General features: G+C 47.5%; 1 protein-coding gene across 1 annotated transcript in view; it reads left to right on the top strand.

Moving 5' to 3' along the window:
- Nucleotides 1-1,827: 1,827 nt before the first annotated feature.
- Nucleotides 1,828-17,801, top strand: part of ZNF341 (zinc finger protein 341) — a 47,133-nt gene continuing 31,159 nt past the window's right edge. Inside the window, 6 exon segments of the mRNA XM_049649980.1 lie at nt 1,828-2,189; nt 7,887-7,997; nt 10,098-10,195; nt 10,197-10,295; nt 13,696-13,845; nt 17,247-17,501. Coding sequence (XP_049505937.1) covers nt 2,159-2,189; nt 7,887-7,997; nt 10,098-10,195; nt 10,197-10,295; nt 13,696-13,845; nt 17,247-17,501 — 744 coding nt within the window. The 5' untranslated portion in view covers nt 1,828-2,158.

The following is a 17,801-nucleotide window of genomic DNA, read 5'->3' as shown; positions in this document are numbered from 1 at the left end:
TTCATGAACTGTGAGATCATGACCTGAACTGAAATCGAGGGTCAGACACTTAACCGACTGAGCCACCCAGGAGCCCTTAGTTTTATTTTTTAACTAATCTCTAAACCTGATGTGAGGCTCAAACTCACAAGCCCGAGATCAAGAGTCACATGTTCTATGTACTGGACCAGCCAGGTGCCCCTCTTCCTTAAGATTTTCTTAATAACATTTTCTTTTTTTCTAGTTTACTTTATTGTAAGAATACAGTATATAATACATATAACATACAGAATATTTGCTAACCAACAGTTTATGTTATTGGTCAATAGTAGGCTATTAGTAGTTAGATTTTGGGGGAGTCAAAAGTTATACACAGAATTTTCAACTGTGTTCAGGGTTGGTGCCCCCCCCCCCCATGATGTTCAAGGGTCAATTCTAATTAAATGAATGTGCATGTATTAATATATTACTTAAATAATTGTTTAAAAGAACAGTTATGTTGAGAAGCTCTTGAAGGGGAGAGATAATGAGACTCTAAGGCCATTGGATCAATGGTGATGTTAAAGGAAAGACATGGAGGAGGAAGCCTGGCCTCACTCCTGCTAGAGAGTCAATGGGAAGGAGGGTTTAGGGCTTGAGGAGGGCCCTAGGTCTCCAAGGCTCCCAGGAAAGAGGGTGAGGCATACAATCTGGGAAAAGGGTAGGTTCTCTGTGGTGGACATTTGCTCAGGGCTTTATGTGCAAGGGAGAATAGGAAGGGGAAGGGGTGTAGTGCTGGGGGAGACGGGTGGTATTCTGGGTAAGATGGGGAGTTCACCAGCAGAAATGAGCCTTGAGGGGGCGTGTAGACAAAGGATCTGTGAGGCAACTTATCAGGAGCAGTGGCTGGTAATGTTCCACAAGGGTAAAGTACTCTTGAACAAATATATTTTTTTTTACTTTTAGGAGTTAATATATTTATTTAGTGAATATCAGAAAATGAAAGTTGTGATTTTTATGGTTATTGCTTTAGATGAGTCTAAAATAGGTAAAACAAACAAACAAACAAAAAACAAAAAACAAAACACAAAAACAAAAACAATGAGAACATTTAGAGTGAGATCCATGGTAGTCCAGTGGGAGGATTTGGCTACATTCATAGGAGAGAGAATGATTGATGGCACCTCTCTGGTTTCCTCTCCCTGCCACACACTCCCCAACTCTTCCTTGTGACCCAAGTATACTCCTTTGGAAACACTATCACACCTTGTTATTAAGTAATTTTTAAGATTTAATGTTTGTCTGCTCCCTCCATCCCTAACTCCATGGGAAAGGAACACTGCATCCTGGAGGTATTATAGGACTAGGTGCACAGTAAGCCCTCAGTGGCTGATGGAGCATGAACAAGGAAGAGAGAGGGGCGTGAGATGGGGGGAGGGAGGGATAGGGGGAATCGCTGGAACACCTGGATAGGCTTTCTACAAGGCTGGGCTGGAGGTTCCTGAGGTAGGTATTGGGGGCTTACTGACAGAATGGAATCTCTAGGAGGCAGGATGGAGGTCTGTTCATTCCCAAAAGGTGGAAATGGGTGTTTAAGCAACAGTCGTGGGTGAATATCTGCGATGATGGGAGATGAAGACCAAGCTGAGATGGGAGACACTTCATGAGACAGGTGGCTCCCAATAGGCAGAGATGGGGCTCACTGTGGTTTGAGGCAAATGAGAAGGGGTGGGAATCAGTGTTGCACAGCTGAGGCAGGGGTCTTGTGTTAGGTGGAGGTCCTAGTGACAGAGCTGGGTGGTCCGGGTTAGGTGGGGGATACTCTGTGCGGTGGATATAAGTTCCATGTTGCAAAATTGGGGGTCTCACTTGCAGGGGTGGGGGTGGCAAGTCCACTGTGGCAGAGATGGAGGTCCAGATAATATCACGGATCTAATACTCAACTGGGAGGTCCCCTGTGTGCGGCTGGGATGCGGTCCGTGTGTAGAGTTGCGGGTTCAAGTAAGACAGGGATGGGGGTCCACATGCCCCAGTGACTGGGTTACCAAGGCGGCCCCAGGGGAAGGGGCCATGGCTGAGTTTCAAGGACAGGGGGCTCGGCGGCGACTCCCGAGCGCCCCCTGGCGGCCCTGATTCCGCCGCGGCTCCCACAATGCTCACGTAGCCCCGCAGCGACTCCGGAGACGGCGGCGGCTCCAAGATGGCGCAGACGATTTTCGAGGCCCTGGAGGGTGAGCAGCGGCGGAGCCGGGGGAGGCAGCTGTTCCGCGTTGCACCCCCTCCCGCCGCGTCCTCGCAGCGCCCGGCCCAGGGCGCGCGGCGGCCGCGGGGCGGAGGGCGCCGGGACCGGAACAGCCGCGGGGCGGGAGGGGCACGGACGGGAACAGCCGCGGGAGCCGAGGCCCGGCGGGGGGGGTGGGCAACGGAACCGGAACAGCGGCAGAGCTAGGGCACAGTGGCGGGGGGCGGGGGCATCGGAGCAGAACAGCCGCGGGAGCCGAGGCTCGGCGCTGGGGGGACAACGGGACAGGAAGAGCGGGGAGGGAACGCCCTGGGGGCGAGCACCGGGGCAGAACTGCCGGGGAGGCATGGCCGGGGCCTTGGTCGTGGGGGAGGCCTCGGACAGGAACAGCGTCCACCCGCGAGGGCCTCGGGCCGGCGCGGGAGGGATTTCCTGGAGGGAACAGCCGGGGAACCCGCGCACCCGCCAGGCCTGGAAGAGCTCGACGGAGGGTGCCGCTCCCGGGGGGGGACAATGGTGGGAGGGCGGGAGGGGCTTGGAGGCCGAAGCAGCCGAGCCAGGAGTCCTGACCACGAAGAACTTGCCTTAAGCGCCAACTGTGCCTCGTTCCCTGACATAGTCTCAAAATCAGACCTGGAAGGGATAGGTGCTACCTGTGCGCAAGGCCAGGACTTAGTGCGCACAGACCCAAAGCAACAAACACTAAGTGCCTATTTTGTGCACTGTGCTGGGGTGCTGAATTTTATAAACTCAGACCAAGAAACGATGAGTATATGGGTGTCAACGGTGTGCTTGGCTGGAACACAGTGCCCTCAGACGGAAACCTATAAACCCTGGGCACCAACTGATGGTCCTGTTCTTTGCAGGTTCCTAACATGGAGGTGGGTCTCAGACCCAGGGAATTGTGGGTTTTGGAGACAGAAAACACTGAAGGCCTCCATATGCACTCCTGGACATGGGTGGGTGGGAAGGAGCCTTAGTGGCTTCAGGGCCGTGGTGCAGAGTAGATACAGGGGGAGATACAGACTGGAGAGGTGTGAATGTTCTTGGAGAGGTGTGATAAGATCAGTGTGCACATAATTAGGGTGCAGACTGAAAGCTGGCCCGACTAGTGGTATGTAGCTGAGACTGAGCCCCTTAGGAGATCTCTATGATGTCCCTTCACTTCTTGGGGGATCAGAGTTCTCACCATAAAATGTAGGTAACCCTCACCCCATCTGGAGAGTTTCTAATTCAAGAATACTCACTGAGCCAGACACATTTCCTGCCCCACAGTGGGGGGCAGGGAGGAGGCATAAAGAAATTATAGAACAAGCAAATATTGTAATTCTAGAATTATAGAAAAGTTAAGCCATAAAAGATTATCTTAGCTGGCATTTAGTGCTGATGTGGGTGATGGATGTGGAGGGCCAGGGTCAGTGTCAGGATCTGGGAGACCAACAGAATGGGGTGAGGCCTACTTTCTCTTTAGGTTCCATGGACGTCCTAGATGTTTGAATTTGTTCATGTACTGAGTGATGAGGAAATTAGAAGAAAAATCAGTTCCTAGAACAGTGTGGTACCTTCTGGGCTTCGGCAAGGACAGCAGAACTGTGGGGATCCAGAGGTGACCCAGACAGTAGGAACTGCATTTGCAAAGCCCTGGGAGGAAGAGAGGTCTTCTAGGATTCACAGAAGTTTGTGTGAACGAGGAGCTAGAAATGAGACTTCTGAACTTTATCTTGGAATCAGTGTGGAACCAAGAAAGGGTTTTCAGCAGGGGAGCAACACAATCTGATGTATGTTTTATAAAGTTCACTCAGGCTGCTCTGAGAACACACTGGAGGGGGCCAGAGTGGCAGCTGGGAGGTGAGTGAAGTAGCTGCAGTTGTCCTGCTGAGAACCGATGGTGGCCTGGGCCCCAGGGGAGACAGCCTCTCAGATGGAAGAAAGTGGATCTGAGAGAGGCAGTGGAAGCAGAATAGGCCAGACTTGCTGAGGGACTAGAAATGAGAAGAGGGCCGGGAAATAGGTTGGGGAAAGAGTGAAGGGGTGCCCCAGGGGCTGTGGCTGGGTGAATGGTGGTACCTGTTCTTGCTTATGAGGATTATTGGAAGAGGGAAAATTGAGGGGTGAAAGTGACACATTTAGCTTGATTTCCATTTTAGATGGGCAGTATTTAAAAAAAAAAAAAACCTTTTTCATTTTTAGCAGTCTTAGGTTCACAACTAAGTTGAGAGGCAGGTACAGAGATTTCCTGTGTACCCTCTGATCTCACACATGACTAGCCTCCCCCATTCTCCACGTAATTCGTCAGAATGGTACATTTGCTGCCAAGGATGAATCCACATTGACCCATCGTAATCACCCAAGTCCATGGTTTGTCTTAAGGTTCACTCTTAAAATTTTTTTTTTGTTTAACATTTATTTATTTTTGAGACAGAGAGCATGAACAGGGGAGGGTCAGAGAAAGAGGGAGACACAGAATCTGAAACAGGCTCTGAGCTGTCAGCACAGAGCCTGACGTGGGGCTCAAACCCACGGACTGCGAGATCATGACCTGAGCCGAAGTCGGACGCTTAACCCACTGAGCCACCCAGGCGCCCCTTAAGGTTCACTCTTGGTGGTGCACATTCTGGTAGACAAGTGTGTAATAACATATATCCGTCATCACAGTGGCATCACAGAGGACTTTCACTGCTTTAAAGATCTTGTGTCCCTGTAAGCCTCTGGGTATCACTGATCTTTCGATTGTCTCCATAGTTCTGAATCGCTTCTCAGCCTTTTGGCTAAGATCAAGTGTCTGGCAGGCAGTATTATTCATTTACTTATTTATTAAAAAAAAATTTTTAAGCTTTATTTATTTTTGAGAGAGCGAGTAGGGGAGGGGTAGAGAGAGAGGGAGACACAGAATCTAAGAAGCAGGCTCCGGGCTCTGAGCTGTCAGCACAGAGCCCAGTGCGGGGCTCGAACCCACAAACTGTGAGATTATGACCTGAGCCAAAGTCAGATGCTTAACCAACTGAGCCACCCAGGGACCCCTATTTATTTATTTTTAAACTTTTTATTTTTTATTTCAGAGAAAGAGCAAGCAGGGAAGAGGGACAGAGAGAGAGAGAGAGAGAGAGAGAGAGAGAGAGAATCTTAAGCAGGCTCCATACTCAGTGAGGAGCCCCATGTGGGGCTCAATCCCATGACCCTGGGATCATGTTCTGAGCTGAAATCAGGAGTCGGACACTCAACTGACTGAGCAACCCAGGCACCCTGACAGGCAGTATTTTTTATATTTATACTTATGTTTTTAAAATATCTGTTTGTTTTTGAGAAAGAGCATGTGTGAGTGGGGGAGGCACAGAGAGAGGGAGACAGGATCAGAAAAAGCACAGAGCCTAATGTGCGGCTCCAACTCCCAAACTGTGAGAGCACCACCTGAGCTGAAGTCGGACGCTTAACCAGCTGAGCCACCCAGGCACTCCCAGGCAGTATTTTTTAAATAAAATATTTTATTTTGGAGAAAAAAATTTTTTTTGAAATCATTCTTTTTTTTTTTTTTCATAAATTCGCATGTGGTTGTAAGAAATAATATAGAGAGATTCCATGTACTCTTTACTAGTTTCCCTCAATGTAACATTGTGTAAAACTATTTTATAACACAGCATACAGAACAGTTCCCTCACTGTCAGGTGTTGCCCATTTATAGCCACACCCACCTCTTTCCCCTCTCCCCTCATCTCTGATGTCTGTCCACCACTGATCTGTTCTTCAGTTCTAAAATTTTTGTCTTTTCAAGAATGTTATGTAAATGGAATCATATAGTATATGACCTTTGAGATTGGCTTTTTTCACTTATAATTCCCTGGAGAGTCACCCAAGTTATTGTGTATGTCAATAGTGTGTTCCTTTTTATTGCTGAGTCATATTCCACAGTGGGATATACCAGTTTGTTTAACCATTCACCCGTTGAAGGACATCTGAGTTTCCAGTTTTTTACTATTATGAATAAAACTGCTGTGAATGCTCATGTACAGGTTTGAATACAAATGCTAATATACTCACAATCTTGTATAAAATGGATTTACTGAAGTTCATCCAGGGGAGCAAACCCCAGGTTTGAGACTCCAGATTTGGGGGACAACTAGATGGGGGTGAGTGAGTCTACCCAGGGAGAGTGTAAGAGGGAAAGGAGAGAGAATCCGGACAGAAGGAACCTTTCAAAATAGAAACTTTAGGGGACTGACAGAAAAGAGCAAAGGAGTCTGGGAAGGAGTGAGCAAAGGTGGGAGAAGACCCAGGAGGGGGGTATCCTAGAGCAGGAGAAGGGAGTGTTTCAAGGAAGGAACATCCAATGCTGACAGGTTTCTTTGGTGATTTTTGTGGAATGCTGGGGGCCAGAGCCTCACAAAGTGGGTGGAGGAGTATTGGGAGGTGGGCAGAGGAGATGGAGGGATGCTTGATGTTGAAGGAAGGAGAGATAGGAATATAGGTTCAAGAGAGGGCATTCTAGAGAGACCTGAGCGTGTGTAGCTGTTGATGGGAAGGAAAGGTTGCTGGCATGCTGTGAAACAAGGGACCAGTTGGTGGAGAGTGGTTTCTGAGGGAGTAGGAGGGGTTGGAGGGAAGAGCTGGTCTCAGGAAAGACACAGCAAGCATTGTGACGAGAGAAAATATGAATTCACCTTGGCTGCAGGAACTAATGGTTCTAATTTACATTGCCTTTAGAAGCTGGGGCAGGTGTCCAGGTAAAAGCTGAGAGGTTGGAACCAGAGCATTGGCTGTGGGGACAGAGAGAAGGAAGCACCCTCTGGGTTTTTTGGAGAGGGAGGTAATGTGCTTTGGTGGCCACTTCGATGTGAGAACACCTGTCCTCCAGCTGGGGACATGGCTAGATAATGTTCTACCGTGAACCTCAGCAGTGACAACGGATTGGAAAACATGGAAGCACTCGGCTTCTCACGGGTGTCCCCACCATCAATTCAGATTACACTGGTTACTGAGGAACTGAAAAGACAAGCACATGTTGGAAAACAAAGGAAGCAAAGATGGCCAAGTGCACAAATAAATTTGTTGTGGGGTGGGTGGAATAGGGTGGGGAGGACTTGGTAACATGATTTGTGGAGGGGCTATGTGATTTAGGATCAGACTCTCCAAGAGGAAGAGAGAAGCCCAATCTAGTAGTGGCTTAAACAGGCTAGTAGTTTATTTCTTTATTTCTCTCATATGGGAGTCCAGAGGAAGATGGTCCAGAGCTACAAGGGTGGCTGTGTCCTACAAGGTTCCCAGAGGCCCAGGATGGTTTCCAGCTTTTTGCCCTGCAATCCCTAGGGTATCACCCTTGTCCTCATGATCTGGGATGGTGGCTAGATTATTCAGTATTGTATTCTTGTTCTAGGAAGCAGGATGGAGGATGGGGAAGAGAGGACATCATGTGCCAGGCAGTTTTAAGAAAACTTTCTAGATGCTGCCATAGAATACCTTTCCTTATATCCCATTGTCCAGAATGTAGACATTCTGTAGCTGCAAGAGCAGCTGGGAAGTGTGATCTTTATTGTGGGGCCATATTTTCAGCCAAAAACGTTGGGTTCTACTACAGTGGAAGTAGGAGAGATGTGCATCGGGGCACGGCCAACTGTCTTTGCCACAGAGGCCTTGTGTTGGGTCTGGCTTGTAAGGGTGAAGTCAGAGACACCATTTTGTTGTTGTTTTTCAGGAATGGACAATCAGACTGTCCTGGCGGTCCAGTCATTGTTGGATGGCCAAGGAGCAGTCCCTGATCCAACAGGCCAGAGTGTCAATGCACCTCCTACTATCCAGCCACTGGGTGAGTATCTGCTCAGGTTCACCAGTGGGAAGGGTGAGTAACTCCCTGTGAAAAACAGGTGGGGCTCCTGAGAGGGTATGGGAATGAATTGCCTACTGTGGTCCCCAGGATGTCCTCTGGTGTCTGAACCCTCTCCCCTCTCCCAGCCTGGATTTTCAGGCTCATGCTTTTCTCTGCTTAGCGATGAGGACACTCTTTCTCAATCATTTAGTGAACGTGGGGATTGTGACATAGGGAAGCTCTAGGCAGTGGAGCTTGGCAGTGGTTGTACCTTTGACCCAGAAGTTATTTCTCAGCCTCCCTTCTATGGAAAGAACAGGCTGAGCATGAATCTCCAGTTTACGGGCCAGGCCCCTGAGACAGAGAGAGAAAGTAAGGAACTTTAAAGCCCTGTGTGAATCTGTGTATTTATTCATTCCACAAACAGTTTTGAATACTTGGGAACCATTCTGGGCACAGAGAGATGCCCACCTGGGTTTGAATCCTTATTCCCATAGTTCCTGGCTCTATGACCTTGGACACAAGTAGGTTAGCTTCTCTGTGCCCCAGTTTCCACATCTGTAAAATGAGGATAATAGCCTTGCCTCGTAGAAGCCTTGTGAGGACACTTGGGATTTACTTTCAGCAGTTGTAAATAAGAAACGTGAGTTTCTTGTGGTTTGTACAGATGAAAGTTTATTTCTCTGTTACATGAAGTCCTGATGTGCATTTGGGGTGGGGATGGTGAGACTCAGACCCTTTTTTCTTTTGGTTCTGTTGCCCTCTATCTGCAGTCTATGTTGCCTGCTCCAGCTTTTCACTTTCATTTCCACATTGTAGCCAACACAAAGGGAAGAAAGAACTTCCTTTTAAAAGGAAGTTGCAGGGGCGCCTGGGTGGCGCAGTCGGTTAAGCGTCCGACTTCAGCCAGGTCACGATCTCGCGGTCCGTGAGTTCGAGCCCCGCGTCAGGCTCTGGGCTGATGGCTCGGAGCCTGGAGCCTGTTTCCGATTCTGTGTCTCCCTCTCTCTCTGCCCCTCCCCCGTTCATGCTCTGTCTCTCTCTGTCCCAAAAATAAATAAAAAACGTTGAAAAAAAAAAATTAAAAAAAAAAAAGGAAGTTGCATAGGGGCGCTTGGGTGCCTCAGTCACTTAAGTGCCCGACTCTTGATCTCAGCTCAGGTCTTGATCTCAGGGTCCTGGGTTCAGGCCCCCACTGGGCATGAAGCCTACTTTTAAAAAAAGAAAAAAAAAAAAAGAAAGAAAGGAAGTTGCATGGACAGTATACTGTTGCCCTTGTCCTATTGGTCAGAATTTGGTCACATGACATGTTTAGCTGCAAAGGCTGGGAAATATAGTCTTTAATGAGATGGTCATGTTTCCCACTAAAGTTTGTATTACTGTCTAAGAAGAAAGAGTAAATACTGAATGACAAATAGACATTCCTGCCATAACATGTCAAGTGCTTGGCACAGTGCATGGCCTGTGGTAGACCCTCAATGGGTGGTGTCAGCTATAGCTAATCATTCATTTAGTCTTCCACTCATTCAACAAATGTGCCAGGATTATTGCAGTTCTGATAGTAAGTAAGACTTATTTCCTCCCTTTCAGGGGACTCATAGTCTGGTGGTGCTGGGAAAAGTGTGATATGTGAGGAGCTGTGGTGACTAGCTTTAGGAAGGCTTCCTGACATTTGAGCAGAATCTTGCAGAATCAGTTGTTCTGAGAGAAGCAGCTTGGCAGAGAGAACAGGGCCTGCAGAGACATAGAAAGTCATGTAGGCCATTTGGGGACTGGTGAACGAACTCAGGCAGGATAAAGATTCCGAATATCTCAACTTTGAAGTGCACCCACTCTACTATTTCTTGATTTCTGATTTTTTGATACCTGGGTAGTTGTGGCTGGATGTTCCTGCAGGTGCCTATGTGGTTTTGAAATCTCCCAGGAAGCACAATCTTGACATTTGTTACACGCACACTGAGTCATGGGTTGCTGTTAGGTTTGCCATGCTTATGGTCCAGCCGCAGGTTTTGTCCTGTTTCTTATTGTGATGCCCTCTCATTTATCTTCCCTTTTATCATTGTTCCTCTCCCTCTGCTACTGTATGGATGTGACCCCTAGATGATGAGGATGTCTTTCTCTGCGGGAAGTGTAAGAAGCAGTTCAACTCGCTGCCAACATTTATGACCCACAAGCGGGAACAGTGCCAGGGGAATGCCCCCCCCCCTGGCCACAGTCTCACTGGCCACCAATAGCATCTACACGCCTTCAGCAGCACCCACAGCAGTCCAGCAGGCCCCACCTCCTGCCAATCGCCAGGTATTCATTCGTTTGTTTGTTCATTCATCTGTTCAAGTCTTTTTTTGAGCATCCACTATGTGTCAGGCACTGTGTGGGCACTGTTTTGGACACATACTTTTTTCAGGATGTTAAGCGCAGAGAGACGGGAGGTTTTGCCATTTTGTATTTGGTACTTGGGGAAGAGCTCTGGGAAGAGGTGCCGTATGAGCAGAGACCTAAGGAGGTGAGGGAATGAGTCATGCTGCTGCTTTGGGGAAGAATATTCCGGGAGGAGCTATCCGCAAGTACAAAGGCCCTGAGGTAGGAGTATGCTGGGTTTATTCCAGGAACAGCAAGGAGGTAGAGTGGCCGGAGCTGAATAAGTGAGGAGGAGGAGGGTGGGAGATGATATGATCAGACAAGGCAATAGGGGGATCCTGGTGAGCATGTGGGCCCTACGGGCTTTTATCCTGAGTGAGATGGGAGCCTTTGTAAGGTTTTGAACAGAAGAGGGACATAGTCTGGTTTACACCTGAACTAGATTACGCCGGCTGCTGTGCAGAGAATAGATTTTGATGAGAGTCAAGAGAGAGACCCAGGAAATGCGTTAGGGGGCCATTGTACCAAGCCAGGCAGTAGGTGGTGGTGGCTCGACCAGGATGGTGGCAGTGGCGGTGGAGAGAAGGGAGGAGGTTTTGGAAGTATTTTGAAGGTGGAGCCACTAGAGTTTGTGGATGCATTGGATGGGAGAGATGAGATCAGGAGGAGTCCAGGGTGATCCATGGCAGAGGTGGAATTGCCATTTACTGAAGTGGAGAAAACAGCAAGATTTTGGTGGGGCTGTCAGGAGTTCAGCTGGTTATGCTGGATTTGAGATGCCCATTGGACCTGTAAGTGGAGGTGGCAAAGATGCAGACAGATAACACAGGTCTGGAGGCCAGGGGAGAACAGAACACCCTGGGTCAGGGGCTCTTAAAGGGATTAAAGAATTCTTATAAAAGAGGCTGGACAGGGGCACCTGGTGGCTCAGTCGGTTAAGTGTCTGACTTCGGCTCAGGTCATGACCTCACCGGTTCATGAGTCCGAGCCCGCGTCGGTCTCTTTGCTGCTAGCCTGGAGCCTGCTTCAGATTCTGTGTCTCCCTCTCTCTCCCCGCCCCTCCCCCACTCACACTCTGTCTCTCTCAAAAATAAATATTAAAAAAAAATTTTTTTTAAAAAGAGGCTGGACATGTCTCAGGATGCCAGGTCAGGGGGTCAAATTTCCTTCTGGCTTCCTCTTATCTCCTTATTCCTTTAAAACATCATCTCCAGGGGCGCCTGGGTGGCTCAGTCGGTTGAGCGCCGACTTCGGCTCAGGTCACGATCTCACGGTCCATGAGTTCGAGCCCCGCATCGGGCCCCTGTGCTGACAGCTCAGAGCCCGGAGCCTGTTTCAGATTCTGTGTCTCCCTCTCTCTGACCCTCCCCCATTCATGCTCTGTCTCTCTCTGTCTAAAAAAAAAATGAATAAAAACGTTAAAAAAAAAATTTTTTTTTTAAAAATAAATAAAACATCATCTCCAAACGGGGGCGCCTGGGTGGCTCTGTCATTTAAGCGTCCGACTTCGTCTCAGGTCATGATCTCACGGTTCATGGGTCTGAGCCCCATGTTGGGCTCTGCGGTGACAGCTCAGAGACTGGAGCCTGCTTCAGATTCTGTGTCTTCCTCTCTCTCTGCCCCTCCCCCACTCTCGCTCTGTCTCTGTCTCTCTCAAAAATAAATAAAGATTAAAAAAAAAATCTTAAAAAAAAACATTATCTCCAAACAAAAAACATATCTCTATCTACTGTATAGACATAATTCCTGCCATCAGAATAAAAGCATTCACCCCCAGATTCAAAGGACTTGCAGACTGAAACTTCTCAGGTTGCCACAGACATCTAACACAAAACATAATGATTCTTCCCACTTCTTGATTATGAGTTTGTTAGCAGAAAATATTCCCTCTCCCCACCCCACTGTTTTTTTTTTTCCAGTAAAAGGAGAGTGGGAAATTCCTTTACTCCTGGGCAAGGAAATAACTTTAGAACATAAGCAGTTGGCCCATAGGCAGACTTGAATCCCCTGCTAAGTGACTTGGATGGACGTGGATATCTTTTCCCATTTTTTGTCAGCCTAACTAATGCATGTGACATTGTAAAAATACTTGTGAGCCAGGATCTACATTGCCTTTCCCGGCCATGACATGGGGCATCATCTAACCTACCCAGGCTGTCTTTACGTGGTTGAGGGACTCTGGGGTCTGGGGGCCAGCTGCCGTGTCCCCAGAGGTCCCAAAGAAACAGGTGACCTAGGATGATGCCAAGAGCTGTCAGTAAAGAAAAGCAACAAATAAAATAAAAACCCTTTACTTCTACTTTGAGGAGAAGTCACTGTACGTTTGACACTCTGTTGTAGGGTCTGCCTTTCGTCCTCACCAGTACCCTCGAGAACATATTATTATTTTTATTATCAATTTGTATGTTTGCAACTAATACATATTTCCCATCTCCACTTTAAAAGTTAGAATGTTATAAATCAAGGTCCCTTTGGCACTATTCCTTTTCTCTGCCCCCCAGCTAACTATTGAAGGGTATCCTTCTTGATCTTTTTTTCTTTTTTAAGTTTATTTATTTATTTTGAGAGAGAGAGTGTGTGTGTGCACACATGGGAGGGAGTGGGGGAGAGATGGGGGGGTAGAGAATCCCAAGCAGTTTCTGCACGGTCAGTGCAGAGCCCAGTGTGGGGCTCAGACTCACGAACGGTGAGATCATGACCTGAGCTGAAATCAAGAATCAGATGCTTAACTGACTGAGCCATTCAGGCACCCTTTGACCTTTTGAGATACTTTCACATACTTATTTAAGTGCTCACAGGAATTATATAGTACTTTTAATAGTACAATAGTACTATTGTTTTAGAATTTTTAGATTAAGAATATGTAATCTGCATGTTGTTATGTAATTTTATTTTTCATGCAGTACTTTTTATCTGCTGTGTAGTATTCTGTCTTATGACTGTATTGTATTTTTTACTCCATTTCCCCTTTGATGGACACCAAAGTTGTTTCCAGTTATTCGCTATCAGACATAAGGCTGCATAGAATACCCTTGTTCATAGACTCCCTGTGAAATGTGTGAGTGTTTCTCTAGGAGAGATACCAGGAAGTATTATTGCTGGGTCATGGAGTATTTATCTTACAGGGAGGTATGACTTATTCTCATTTCATAGATAAGGAAACGGAAGTTCAGAGAGGTGGAGTGACTTGCCCAGGGCCGCACAGCAGGGAGAAGCAGAGGTGGAAATGAAATGCAGGTCTATGGGATTCCAGAACCCAAGTCTTTTGCATCATGCACTGTTTCCTTCCAGAGCCTCAGACATGTCTCTTCTCTGTCTCTTTCTCATTCACACTACTCAGATCTCCACGTACATTACAGTACCCCCATCCCCGCTGATCCAGACGCTGGTGCAGGGGAACATCTTGGTGAGCGATGATGTGCTCATGTCTGCCATGTCAGCCTTCACGTCTCTGGACCAGCCCATGCCCCAGGGCCCCCCACCCGTGCAGGTAAGGACGGGGCCAGCTTCTCAGGGGGTCTTGATTCCAGGACTACATGTTAACTGCTATGGATTCAGAACCTTGTAGAAAGAAGAGGGGTTGGCCTTAGCTCTCTCTCATGCTGAAGAGAGACTGTCAGTAGCACCTTGGCCTGCCCCACTGTGGGTAGGGAAGCTGTCATTTCATTCGGGATCCAGAACATTACTTTGGGGTTTCATTGCCATTATCTGGCTACTTTGACTCCTTTTTTTTTTTTTTTTTTTTTTTTTTTTTTTTTAAATAAGTAGGCTCCATGCCCGGTGTGGGGCTTGTACTCATGACCTCACAACCCCAAGATCAGGAGTCACATGATCTCCTGACTAAGACAGTCAGGCACCCCTCCTATTTTTATTCTTAACAGAAATATTTCATGTCCATTGGGAAACGATAGAAAATACACAATAGGAAAATAAAAACAAAGTTTAATTACTCATAATCTGGAAACTAGAGAGACATGGTAACTGACTATAATGTATAGTTCTCTTTTGTTTTTTGTTTTTTTGCCTGCTCTACTGACTGAGCCAGCCAGGTGTCCCTGATCACTCTATTCTTTTTGGAACCTTTCTGTAGGTTTGAAAGTTTTCAGAATAAAAGTTGGGAGACACCTGGCTGACTCAGTCAGTAAAACATATGACTCTTAATCTCAGGGTTGTGAATAGCCTATTGGGTGTAGAGATTACTTAAATCTTTTTTTTTCATTTAAAAAAAAATGTTTATTTATTTATTTTGAGAGAGAGAGAGAGTGCGAGCCAGGGAAGGGCAGAGAGAGAGGGAGAGAGAGAATCCCAAGCAGGCTCCATGCTGTCAGCACAGAGGATGCGGGGCTCCGTCTCCTGAACATTGAGATCATGACCTGAGCTGAAATCAAGAGTCGGTCACTTAACTGAGCCACCTAGGCGCCCCCAAAATAAAATCTTTAAAAAAATGACAAACAGAATAATGGGGTGCCTGAGTGGCTCAGTTGGTTAAGCGTCCGACTCTTTGATTTCAGCTCAGGGCATAATCTCAGGGTAGTGAGATTGAGCCCCGAGTGGGGCTCTATGCTCGCAGTAGCATCTGCTTAAGATTCTCTTTCTGCCCCTCCCCTGCATGCATATGGACGTGCTCCCTTTCTCTCTCTCTTTCTGTCTGTCTCTCTCTCTCTCAAAGAATAAAAGTTGGGAAGTCAATCAATTAATCAACCATCCATACTCTCTCCACCCAAAGAAAACACTACTAGATTTTTGGTGCCTGGTTTTCCTGATCTTTGAATGCAAATAGAGATAGAAACAGCTTTTTATATAAATGCATTTATAATATACATATCCATGTAAATGGACCATGTTATATGCACTGTTCCGAAACTTGCTTTTTTTATTTTGCCTTTTGCTTAAAGTCATTATCTATGCCTACAGTTCTTTTTTTTTTTTTTTTTTTTTTAACATTTATTTATTTTTGAGAGACAGAGAGAGGCAGAGCATGAGCAGGGGAGGGGGAGAGAGAGACACACACAGAATCCGAAGGAGGCTCCAGGCTCTGAGCTGTTTGTTAGCACAGAGCCCGACGTGGGGCCTGAACTCACAAACCGCAAGACCAAGACCTGAGCCGAAGTCGGGCGCTCAACTGATTGAGCCACCCAGGTGCCCCTATGCCTACAATTCTATATCAGTATTTCCCAAAATGCTCCTCAGAAGAGTGGCTCCTTGGGATTTTTCTAATATAAAAAGGATCTCTGGTCAAACCAGCTTAGGGTAGAGGCATTCTACTTCTTCCCTTGCCCTGTTTCTGTTGTTTTCCTGCAACAAAACACTTTTGTTTTTTGTCATCCCAGGTTTTTTCCAAACCATGTTTGACTGTGGAACCCAGGGAACTGTAATTAAGAGGAGCACCCTTTATGAAATGCTGATCACCATCATATATATATATATATATATAGATGAGCGATATATATATATATATATATTTAAGTAAACTCTTTGCCTAGCATGGGGCTTGAACTCATGACCCACAGATCAAGAACTGCATGCTCTAGGGGCACCTGGGTGGCTCAGTTGGTTGGGTATCCAACTTGGGCTCAGGTCATGATCTCATGGTTCGTGAATTCAAGCCCCACATCTGTCTTTGTGCTGACAGCTCGGAGCCTAGAGCCTGCTTTCAATTTCATGTCTCCCTCTCTCTCTGCCCCTCCCCACTCACACTCTGTCTCTCTCCCAAATAAATACACCTTAAAAAATATATTAAAAAAAAAAAAAAAGTATTGAATGCTCTATCAACTGAGCCAGCCAGGCATCCCTGACCACCATCATTTTAATACCTATACAAGATTCCATCATGTGTGTGGACCATTCTGTATTTAACCAGGCTTCTGCTAATGGCCATGTAGGTCACTGCCATTTTTTGCTGTTATAAAAACTACTGGAGAATCATCAATATACAGATATCTTTGCCCATCTGCTTGATTATTTTTGTGAAATAAGTTTCTAGAAGTCAGTGGCTGTGTTTCAGGGGTCTACAGCTACCTACACATTCAGTGCCTCTCTAGAAAGACTCCCAGGACTTGGGATGGTTGTACTCATGGTTTATTCCTGACAAAGGATACACAGCAGGATCAGCAAGAAGAAAAGACATCAGCTGGAATCTGGAGGAATCCAGGCCTAGGTTTCTACTGTTCTTCCTCTTGCGGACATAGGGAGAGATTACGCAAAACACTTCTTTCTTAGTAATCTCCACACCCAACGTGGGGTTCGAACTCACAAACCCGAGTTCAAGACTTGCATGCTCTTACCCACTGAGCCAGCCAGGTGCCCCACAAAACGCTTTTTCCTTCAGCAGTGAAGAGCAACAATGTGTGTGCATGCTTCTGCCCAAGAAGCACACCTGCAATTCAAGGGACAGGACTTTTATTGGGGATTGGTCGTGTGGGCGCCACCGTGACCAAAAGTCCACGCTCCTAGAAGGAAAGGAGGTGTTCACCATAGATCACACTGCCCGTACAGCAATCTAGGTGACCTGGTACAGAGTAGTCAGTGCCCTAGTGAGCAAAACAGCCTCACCGATATAGGCAGCCTTCTACGAGGCGGGTTCTCAGATGCCGTTCAAGAGCAGGTCGTACAAGCAAGTCCTCCTAAAACAGCAACACCGGGGCTGCTGTATGGGCCCAGCCCTGTACAAGCTGGGCCATTTTTGTGGACTTTCATTGAGAAGAGGGGTAACGGCGCCTGGCTGACGCTTCCTCTGTATTCTTCCGTGAGTGTTTCCGTGCCTCCTGTCAGCCCTGTCCTCTGAGCTGCCTTGTGAGGGGGCTCCTCTTTCCACGTGGCTGGCTAAGACAGATGTCCTTCCTCACTGGTATCAAGAGGGTGTGGCACTTTAATTTTCTCTTCTGATTGCAGAGCAGCCTGAACATGCATTCCGCACCCAGCTACCTCTCCCAGCCTCCGCCACCTCCTCCACCCCCTCCACCACTGCCCCCACCCCCACCACCCCAGCCCCCACCACCCCCGCCCCAGAGCCTGGGCCCCCCCGGGCGTCCCAACCCTGGCGGAAATGGCGTGGTTGAGGTGTACAGTGCCACGACGGAGCCCCTGGCTGGGAGTGGCACAGTGGAGATCCAGGCATTGGGAATGCAGCCCTACCCACCCCTGGAGGTGAGCAGAGGCCGGGGCTTGGGGGGAGGGGAAGGAACTGGTCACGGTCATCATGGGTAGCTGGAACTTTTCCTGAGCACCAGCTCTGTGCCACACACTGTGCCTGAGACAAAATCAGATCAGGGAGAGATCACATCATGGGAGAGAATCAAGCCATTTAATTTAATCAAGCCATCATGCCCGTAAACGTGAAATGCGAACCATGAGAAGGTGGCATGAAGCAGAGGGTTGTGGCAGAAATACAAACTGCCCTCAGGAAGTCCTCAGAACAGTCAGAACACCTGTGTTTTAGGGAGAGGA

This window comes from Panthera uncia (genome assembly GCF_023721935.1).
Source record: "Panthera uncia isolate 11264 chromosome A3 unlocalized genomic scaffold, Puncia_PCG_1.0 HiC_scaffold_11, whole genome shotgun sequence".
Classification (NCBI taxonomy): domain Eukaryota; kingdom Metazoa; phylum Chordata; class Mammalia; order Carnivora; family Felidae; genus Panthera; species Panthera uncia.
This window is presented reverse-complemented; position numbering and strand designations above follow the sequence as displayed.